The sequence below is a fragment of the Gavialis gangeticus genome, unplaced genomic scaffold (genome assembly GCF_001723915.1).
Source record: "Gavialis gangeticus isolate Ggan-Ray unplaced genomic scaffold, GavGan_comp1, whole genome shotgun sequence".
Classification (NCBI taxonomy): Eukaryota; Metazoa; Chordata; order Crocodylia; family Gavialidae; genus Gavialis; species Gavialis gangeticus.
Window position 1 is genome coordinate 18,707,451 of NW_017728995.1, and position 10,848 is coordinate 18,718,298.

The following is a 10,848-nucleotide window of genomic DNA, read 5'->3' on the forward strand; positions in this document are numbered from 1 at the left end:
GACTTTTAAGAAAAAAAATGTATTTTCTGTTCTAACATGTCACAATAAAGCATAACCCCCCTATACTCTATTCTAACTGGCATGTCTTTTATTGTGTAATTCTGTATGTGGCTTAAAGCAACATGTTCCCTTTTGCATTATAAAAGAACAGAAATGGGAGGAGGGAGGGGGAAGGGGGGAACTACTGGAACAAGTTACTATAAAAAAGTAGTGTGTAAGTTAATATGCATCATGCCCTCCAGTCATGAGAAATCTGTAAGGAGTGTATGGCAGTGGCTGTACTTAAAAACATTGAATTAAAACATTTAAAAGAACTCCTAAATAGTGGTTTTCCAACTCAGTGCTGCAGAGACTCAGCTGGTGTAAAGGGGCAGAGCTCCACCGGCTTCACCTCATTCTCATCAGCTGAGGATCTGCTCCCCGGAGCCAGAGTCTTCTCCCCACACAACAGGGTGTCAGGGCTCCTCTGGTGACTCTTCCCAATATGAAGAAGTAGGATCCTGAAGGAAGACCCTAGCTGGCTTCTGCTCATTTGCTATGAAAACAGTGAATTTCTAACATCCCCTGGGTAGAAGGAAAGTGGCTCTTTTGTTCAAAGGAATCTAAGTTTTAAAGTAAAAAACTAGAAAAACAGTCTTAACATCCACATGTCTCACCTAGAGAGGTTGTCAATCCGCAATCCATATTTAGTTTCAGTCTCTTTCTTACCAATCTTAATTTTGAATTCTTTATCTACCAGGAGGACAAAAGCAATGGCTCCAGAATCTGGCTTCATGTACAGTAGGAAAGAGTCCTTCACAACTAACCACCTAGAGAGGGAGAGAACACATTTGCCCCGGTTTCACTCAGGTCATTCTTCAAAAGTATGAGCTATCAAATAAGACAATGTGAGCAGTGCTCCCTGCAGGGGAACCCTAAACAATTCACTAGGGCCTGAAATAGGTAAGAGGCAGAAGGTAACCTATAAGGCGAAGCTGCTTAACTCCAGTTGTGTTTGGAAGATTGTTGAGAAATCAGGAGCCTTATTCGTATCCCAACTTAAAAACCTGAGCAACTCCACCTAAGACAGCGGAGTTGCACCACTGTAAAACAAATGAAAGCAAAGGAAGAATCAGCCTCAAGGTCAGTGATTCCAGCAACAGGTAGTATGCAAAATCCCTCACCTGGATACTCACACCACCAGCCTTCTTTAAGTGAGAGGAAGGACGCTCCAGTGATTTGGGCACTCATTTGGCACTTTGGAAATCGGTATTCAATTTCCTGCTGTGCCAAAGACATGATGTGTAATTCTAAGTAAGTCACTTCCTCTGTGCCTCAGGATCCCATCTGTAGGATGGAGCCATAGCACCACCCTACCTCAGAGGCATGGTATTAGGTTAAATGCATTAAACATGGCGAGGTTCAATTACTGCAGTAATAAGAGCCCTAGAAGCATCTAAGCAGGCAGAAAAACAGGAATGCTCCTTTTAGGCATTTGGACAATGATGATATATGAACATCCAAATCCAAGAAAAAGACACACCATTTGAATTAAAGTCAGGTTCTCTATGACAACTTCTGGTTAAAGCCTTTCAAAATTTAAGCTTTAGAGTCTAATAAAATAAATGAGAATGTATGTGCTGACCACTGAGGACTTCCGGAGAAGTGGATGAATAATAGATAAGGCAGAGCAAAGAGTTCCTTCCTCTAAAAATATTATGTTAATACCCTGCAATATCTGCAGGCATGTGGGAGCAATGGTCTAATCTGAATCTTTAATGTGTATAAAAGCAGATTCATTTAATTCTATTAGTGTTTTCCAAAAGGACATTTTGGAAAGTTTTCATCGGCAAGCAACAAGCATTACATTTGAAACACAGGTGATAAATGACTGGTAGGTTGTGTGAGAACTTCAGCCCTTAGCTACTCAGGAAAAAACCTTTTCCCTTTCAGTTTTAAATTATCTTACCCTGTTTGACATGCCTACCTTTTTCTCACTCTCTCACTCTTTCCTACCTCCTATAATATGCCTCCTACCTCCTAAATAAACATGGCCATAGTCACCTGCTTTATTGCATCAATATAGGGTGCAGACAAAAGTGACAATTTTCGCCAAATCTGGCCACAGAAAGCAGTCTTTGGTCATGACCAAACACAAGTGCACAGCTGCAGACAGCTTCGAAAATGGCCAGTCAGGTGAAAATCTGACCCCTCATTGCAAGAGGTATCAGATAAAAACAATTTTAAAAAGTATCATCTTCTGCAACTTGTGTCTGTGGGGTTCCCAGGCTCTTGCTGTTTTCAGAATGGGAGGGGGTGAAAGGGAGTGGAAGGAGTTAATTCTTGGGGGGTTTTAACCTCCACCCCAGAGTATGGGACAGGTGTATTGGAGCCCCCCCAAGGTGGGGGGGGGGTCTAATTCACCTGTATCACCCTTCAGCACCAGATGGGAAACCCCCAAAACAACCTCCCTACTCTGCCTTTCCTTCCCCTCCCATTCTGAAAACAGTGAGCACTGGCAGAGAGCAGTATCCATTGCCCACAGCTAGATTCCCCTCTCCGCTGGAACCAACAGTGAACTTCTGTTTGGTCCGGGATAACATTGTAACTCAGAGTACTTTGCAGAACATGGTCTGAGTTACAGCTGGGAGCTGCACATCTGTCTGCACCCTGGAAACACTGGAAACTGGGACTGGAAGAATTTCCTGATTCACTGAGCCCAGTCTCCTGGCTAGCTGAGAAAAACCACATAACACTAAAACTGATCAAGCTCCATCTTAAAAGTAATTTGAATTTTCTTTGCTCCTACTGGTTCTTCCAGAAGGCCATTCCAGACCCTCACTGCTCTGTTAGAAACCCTCTCCTGATTTCCATCCTAAATGCATTTATGGTCAGTTTCTACCCACTTATTCTTGTCTCAGTCTTGTCCTTTAACATACATAGTTCTACATTAACTCCTTGGTGCTCACCCTCCTGACATCTTCGTGCATAGTAATCAGATCCCTGTTCAGCTGTCACTTTGTTGGGTGAAGACTGACTCTCTATGCCCCTGGCCTTCTCTGCTTGGTCTACTCCGAGTTCACCTTTTCTGAACCTGGGTGAGTAAATTGTATATAGTATTCCAGATGAGGTCTTATCAGGATATTGGGTGATAACATTAATACTTCCCCTTTCTCTGGAAACACTTCTCCTGATACATATGGGCTTTGTATAGACATTCAGTTTCTCCCGGGAAAAAGAGTAAAAATGGCCACTCCAGGAGAAAAATAAACCTGTGAACAACCAGGGTTAAATCACTCCCAAGAAAGTTTCTCCTAGGAGAAGCAATGTCTGAACATGCTGTGGCTTCTCTCAGAAGAAACATAGTCACATAATTCTCCAGCACCCACCTCCCTTGTCCAGGAGATAGTGTGTTACTGCTCCAGCAGGGAGTAGAGTGTGCCTCCTTCACATTGTACTGCAGGGAAACACAGACTGACCATAGGCAATTTGGATCAGTCTATCAGGGCTGCCCTATGCTGTTATTTGCTACTATCTGCTGTCAGGCAGACTAAGGGAGCCTGCAGAGTACACTGAGATGTGTGCACAGAATCCCACCTCCCTCCCCCCCACCCCTCCAGGCCAACTTCCTCACAGCTACAGTGTCAGCACTGCTAGCTCTCTGCTCTTCAGGGCCTCACAACTTGGATGTCTGTACATGTGGCTCTGGGTAAGTTCCTCTAGCAGGACAGCAAACCTGGGAGAGTTCTCCCAGACTATTTGCATGTATGAATGCAGTATAGGATTACATTTGCCTTTTTCATGGCCACATCATGTTGATGACTCAAGGACATCCTACAATTGACTGGCACTCCCAGGTCTGTCATTTTAAAATGAGTCATTTGAAGTTTAATATTTTCCTTTTGCATGCTCTCCACAAGCTAACCCCACCTGCTTATCATCTCTCATTCAGTAACAAACTGGAGAGTACCACCTCTGGCTAGCCCATAAGACTAAACTCTGCTCACTGGCTAATTTTTCAAACAAGCACCTTTATATTTCCTCCCATTTTACATAGGCTTCTCATTAACCTTCCTCAAAACCCTCCTTAAAACTGTCCTTTACAAGGATGCATGTAGAAAAACCTGAAAACAGACTAGTGGTGTACTAGCTTCACTGATTATCATACTGACCAACACTGTTTCATTGTTTCCTTGTTCCCCCTCTCCAGCCAGCTGTAATTTCTTGGCTTACTCTTAGCCCCACAGTTCTTTGTGACACACAATTATTATTCTGTATACATACAGTGCCTAGCATACTGGAGACCTAGTCTATGGCTGGGACTCTTAGGCTCCATCCAGATGAATGCAGCCATGCGGTATGTGGCACCACAGACCCATCCGCACATTCAGGTGTTTCCCGCATTGCTACCTTGAAGCAAAAGGGGGCGAGGGCTGACCCTGGAAATCTAGGGGCCAAAAAAACCCATGCAGAAAAAAAGCAGGGTGCTGCCCAAAACTGGAGCCTGGCCAGCCATAGCCACACTCCAGCTGCCAGCCAGCCTCCAAGCTGTAGGAGTGACATGGCTGCACCTTCTCCACCCATCAGGACCCCAGGTAAGGCCGCTCGGACCAGCACAACTGCTGGCCCCAGCCTCCCCTACCCCACCCAAGGTAACCTCCCACATCTCAGAGGGGAATCAAACATCCATGTTCATCTGGATGTGGCCTCAGATGCTGTGGCAGCAACAACAACAACAGCAGACTGTAAAATTCCTTGCCAAATTTGGAGTTTCCCTGAAAACGTATGGCCCCCATGAAAATAATGGGACACAAATCCCCTTGATCACAGGCTTTATGAGTCTCATTACACATGCAAGCACACACCAGAAGCACAGGCTTTTCAGGTGACTTGCAAACAAGCCTTTCACAAAAAGAGCCTGCTCTTTCTTTTATAGGTGTGAACACGTTCATTAAGTTTTAACGAGGTGCCATTCTCACAAGCAAGGGAAAAATATTACCAGCCAACTCACAGAACTGCTCTGCCATGTGGCAGTGCAATCCATATAATGGTTGCGCATATCCAAAGCTATGTTAACAGAAAAGCAGAATGAAAATCCCAACACACTGGGATATGTCAAATAAATCCAGTTAGAGAAACCCTTCACTTGTAGTAAAGCTGTTCTGAGAAAACAATGATTTTAGTGTAATAAGATTGGACTGTGCCTAGAACAAGAGTTCTGCATCATGTACTCAGTCTGAACTGAATCAGGGTTTTGTGATGCATTTAAGGACAGTCTGGTGTTTGTCACTCACATAAAGGAAGAGGAAAGAGCTAGGGACCATTTAACACAGCCCTTTCAACTACTTGGCACTCCAGAGTTTGGTGTGTCCACTGCTGGCGAAGAGCATGTTGCACGGAAAATCTGACTCAGGGCAATTTTAGGAGTTAAGAAGCCCTAGAGAGATGGATTGAAGAGACAGGGGAGGGAAGATGGGGGCAGGATGTGGACTGGCCTTGAAATATCTGCCAGAAAAGAAAATCCCACAGCTTCAAACTGAGCAGCTCATATTCTGAATGCAATGCTACTGAATCCTGATCTCAGACTTTGAATGGTGACTACAACGAGGAACTTTCCAATTTACTGTGTGTGCTATCCATCTGTGCTCTCATCAGGTCACTGCAAAGCATCAACATGTCTAAAAAGAGGGGTGTTGTTGGATACTCCTTTTTGTGCACCACTGACGGTTGCTTTAATCCGTGAAGGCAATAGGGTTCAACAGGCGTCGCGGGGGATGCAAGTACAGCCCAGAACCTTCATTGTGGCTTTTGGTGACCGAGGAGGAGAGAAATCCAGCCAGATTTCCAGTCATCTCTCTTTGTAACATAATTAACACTTATTTATTCATATACTAGTATATTACATTAGCGCCGAGGGCCCTTGGTGACTGGCTCCTTTTGCTAGCTTCTCTACCCACATACAGTTAAGAGAGAATTCCCACCCCAAAGAGAATACGCACACTATTTCTGTACCACGGAAAAGAAACTAGATTCATTATGGAGCTTGAACATGATGCATGTTCTCAAAGGGCCTGACCTTTGTGTGATACAATGAACTGAAACTGACGGACCAAGACGATAAGGCCAACTTTGTGGGAAACAAACCCAGGGAAGGGTTTTAAAAATAGGAATTGCTTTGAAATAAAGAAAAAATAAATGGAATAAGATCAAAACCTTTTTTAGTTGTGTAACCATTATGGAAATTTTTTATAAAATATTTTACCAATAGTACCCAATCCTAAAGGCGAGGAAGGAAGTCAGAAACACTCAACAGGAAAAGGGATTTTTTTTTTCATATATGGTAGAAATGCCATAAGAATTTAAAGCAAAAGATGAGATAGCATTTTTAGTAAGCAGAACTCATACTGTAGCAAAGAGGTCAGCCAAAAGGGAGTTACTGACTGGGAGAAGGGCACATTGATAACCTCTTCCAACCTGAATATTTGGGAATTTACAGATGCCTTTGGTTTTCATATTTTTGTAAAAGACTGGAAATCTCAGTTAGAGAAGGAAGAACAACTTAAAGCCTTGCTTGTGGGAAAAGGTGTCATTTCTGAATTTACCCTAAAAGAGAAAACTCCCTCCACAAGAATACCTTTTGGACCAGCGATAGCAGACGCTTCCTTGACCACAGCAGTTGAGACCAGGTATTCTGTGGCCCCCAGATCTTTTCATGATCATGCCTTCTCTGAAACAAATATAAGGATGGTGAAGAATTAGTGAGCTGATATTGTATGTCAAAATGTTATAAACACTTACCAAGGACTGTACATGTTCTTGACTGCATGCAATGGACCACATATATCCTAAGTGTCAACCAGTGATTCTCAACCAGCATTCTGTGTCACCCTTGGGTGCAGAGCCATCCCAGGGGTGTGCAGGGCCCGGAGCATATCAGCCTGTGCGGGGCAGGGAGGTGGCGAGCGGCCGGAGCACGAAGCGAGGGGAGGGGAAGTGGCAAGTGGCCGGAGTACGGAGCTGGCAGCGCATAGCGGCTACAGCGGGGCCCCCTAAAGCACAGGGCCCAGGGCAGTCACCCCGATTTGCACCCCCTAGGGATGACCCTGCTTGGGTGCTCTGAGATCCATTCAAGGGTACCTCAGGGTGCATGCCATGTTAGCACTGCTAGGTGTGCAAACATGATTCACAAGATAAATCCAGAGATTTCAAATAGGAATCCATAATATTAAAAACATTCTGACCTGTTGTGGCCTTTCTGAGATCTTTGTGCCAGGAAAACTGTTCTATTATTTTTCTGTAGTCAAAAATCAAGTGAACACTATGAGTTAGGGTTTTCCAAGGCGCACCTTGAGTCTAAGAAGGTTGAGAACCATTGGTATAAACTCTACTGAAGTCAGCGAACGTCTGAAACTGGCTGTGGGAGTCTTGCAATATAAGGTGCTCTGCCTTTTGCATTCTTTTCTATTTCCAAAAGATGTGACATTTCTTGGTGAACAGTAATACATATTTAACATCAAGTATAGAGGATACTCCAATTATTTGCTAGAAAGGCATGGAAACTATCATTTTAGACTGCATCTCTATGAAAAGATGCTCTTGATGAAATGCAAGTCAAAAAGATTGTCAACTTACATTCCCTTTGGCCCTAGGTCATGGATGAACGACAGCTGACTTACACCAATGAATTCCATCTGGAAAACAAAAAGGCCCAATTGTTCATGCTTCTGAAACCACAAAACAGCTTGCTTAGTAAACAACATTGATAATAAAAAAGCATATACTATCAGGGAAACATGGAAAAACCTAACAAAACACTTGCTGCCTCTTAGATCTCTCTTTAGAGTACTGAAGTCAGTAAAAGTCTTTCTACAAGCCATGGATCAGGCTTTAATGAACACAATCATGGCAGCTGAGTCAGTTTTTATGATGTGTGGTGCAGCATGAACTAAGAACCCGTTAGAAGCTTCACCTCTAGTCTGCTGGGTCAACTTCATCCCAAGTTAGTACTGTAGTTATAAATTGGCAATTTCTTGATGGGTGCCTGCCTAGTGACCTATGTGGACTGAATTGCCTTCTTTTGTTCAGTTTCTACTGGATGCGAGTCTGTATTATGCCAGGCTATTCCATACCTGACACAATACAGAAGTTAGGAAATAAATGGACATAAAGAATGAGTGTGGATAGATATAAGTTGCTAACGTAACTTGGAAATCTGATCAACTCAATGTACTATATTTAGATTTGTCAATAGATGTCAGTTCAAAAACTAACCCCCATAACACAAATGCCTAAGGCTATCAAGAAAGATTACAGTAGGATATGAAGATGAGCAGCAACAGTCTGCTTGCCATTAAGAAAGTAGTGACAATACACTCCATGCCTTCATGTAAATTTAAAGGAAGAATCTTAAGTGATTTTAACCACCCTGGCTTTTCTTAGCACAGTAAAATAGATTCTGCTTCTCTTCAGTCTCTGATCACAAAGTGAACGTGAATTAGAGCAACCTGTGTGCTTGACAGTGAGAACACAATCTGACCACCGTGATATTGAATTAAATGGGCTTCAGACACATTTTTTCATGAGGTCAACTTGCCAAAGTATATAAACACACAGAAAGGGGGGAAAAAGGAGGAAACTTTCTTGTTTAGTCAGACAACAGTAACGCAGAAAGAAGAACCGAGTTTTTTAATAAAATAGTTTGCCAGCTAGAGCTTAACAGAGTAAAGTCCAGATCTTGGAGCCACACACACAGCTGCAGCTGACCTCATCAAACCAGCAATGGAAGCTGCATGCGATCCAGGTCAGAATTCAAATCAGCAGGACTCTTTATAGCATCATTTCTCGTTTGTGAAGTCTACACTATCTTCCTCGGAGATGCACAGCTGGCAAAGGAATGCAGCCTTACCAAGGGTGTGTACAGATGTGCTCGGTACACATTTTACAGAGCTGTAATGTAGAGCACTTTTAATAGCACTCTAAAGTTACAGTACTCTTAAACATGACAGAAGTGCAGTGTTTGGTGGGAGGGCAGGAGGCTGAGGGGGGTTGTGAGCCTCCCTGCACTTTCCAGGTTAGGAGGCAGGGGGTGATCTATAGCCCCCTGGGGCTTCTGCACTGGCCAGAAATATGACCAGAATATAGAAGTTATCTGAAGTGCTGTCAGCTGCTAGAGTGCTATAAAATACAGCGCTTCAAATTTAATACTTCATTTAACAAGGGTTAATTTAAAAGTGCTATACCTATTTTTAAAGTGCTGTGTACTTCTGTTAAGTCATGGCAATAAAGCACTTTAATGGCAAAAAAACAACTTCTGTACACCCCAAAGCTTGGTAAGGGGCTACACCTTCCCCCTGGCCTGAGAAAAACCCCCCAAGCTTCAGAGCCATATTGCAAAAGGCAAGTCAGCAATTACCAATCCATGAAGAACCCAACAGATGAAACTGGTTTGACATGAGGTGGATCACAACACACCTGGGGCCTGATCCCTACTTTGAATAACAAGTAACTGTAAAAGTAGCTCCACAGTCTGATCTCAGTGGTGCTGCTGAGATGCTGTAAGACGGTATGACAAAATGTGGGTTAGGGTGGCAGATTTGGCCTCCCAGGGCTAAAATGAGCTGTTACACTTGTATGAAATAATAACAGTGTATAACTGTGTTGGACCAAGAAAAAGCCCCTGGGAAAAAGCTGCAACTCAGAGGCACGATTCCCTCCTCCCTTTGCTTTTGTCCTTGTAAAGGAGAGGGAGCAATATTTTGCTACAGCACTTTTCAAAAAACCTCTGTAAATCCAGCCAGCCCTACTGAACTACCACATTTGGAGAGTCACACACTGACCAAGACCATGCTGAAAAAGTTTGTACAAGATGGTATCTGCTTCCTGAACTGATTTCCCACTTCTTTTGTGATTTCATCGTGTTATTGTGAGGACAACAGGACAAACTGTTCCATGCTTTTATTGAACTGGGATTCATTTATTCCTTTTGTGTGTCCTAGATGAGGAATCATAGTGTCCTAGAGTTGGAAGGTAGATTGAGGGCCACCTAGTACAACTTCTTATAGAGATGTAGAACTCACGGTTCCTAAACCATCCTAGGCAGATGCCTACTCTTGAAAGCATCCAGTGAAGGAGATTCTCTGACTTTTTCAGGCAGCTTGTTCTGTTATCATACTGGTCTCACAGTTAGGAAGTTTCTCTGGAGGTTGAAACTAAATCTATGTTGCTGTTATTTAGACATTGCCTCTTTTTCTGCCCTCAGTGGTAAAGGAGAACACTTTTTCTCCCTCTTCTTCATGGCAGCTTTACAAATATTTGAAAACTCTCCCCCCTCAAGCCTCTGCTCTCCAAACTAAATAAATATTGTGCCTTCAACCTGTCCTCATACAGCCGGCGTTCCAACCTTTTTATCCTTTCTCTGCCTCTAGAACATCCCCAGCTCCTTTCTTAAAATGTTGTGTCCAGAAATGAACGTACTTCAGCTGATGCTTGAACAGCTTATGTACCATGTAAGCCTTTAATGTGAGGCTTAAAATGGGCATTAAGTAGTTTCTTAGCTCTTAAGCAAGTTTTCAGTACTGCAGAAAGTGCTGATCAGATCAACCACCCTGTGAAGAATCAGGCCTCTCAGGTTGAGCACCCAGAACTTAAGGCATACAAAATCACTTGCACCTTTTGAAAACCTTAGAAATTAGAGCAGGTTGTTATGTATAGAGCATTTAGTACTAAGAAAGGGAAAGAATAATGGTGACTACAGCACACCAGTGACACCTGGGGGGGGGCACATGCCCCCCCAGATTTCTGTGCTGACAGTGGGGCGCAGGTGTAGATATGGGGCTGCAGCCTGGCTGAAGCCACTGCCTGGCAGCAGCA

At 43.4% G+C, this 10,848-nt stretch overlaps 1 protein-coding gene across 3 annotated transcripts in view; it reads right to left on the reverse strand.

Moving 5' to 3' along the window:
- The window catches only part of PLD1 (phospholipase D1), a 133,200-nt gene that overhangs the window by 61,320 nt on the left and 61,032 nt on the right, over window positions 1-10,848 (reverse strand). For all 3 annotated transcript variants that reach the window (XM_019503303.1, XM_019503302.1, XM_019503304.1), the window contains exons 7-9: window positions 7,612-7,670; window positions 6,614-6,706; window positions 657-809 (exon numbers count right to left, since the gene is read on the reverse strand). In XM_019503303.1, coding sequence (XP_019358848.1) covers window positions 657-809; window positions 6,614-6,706; window positions 7,612-7,670 — 305 coding nt within the window. The remainder of the gene's footprint in view (window positions 1-656; window positions 810-6,613; window positions 6,707-7,611; window positions 7,671-10,848) is intronic.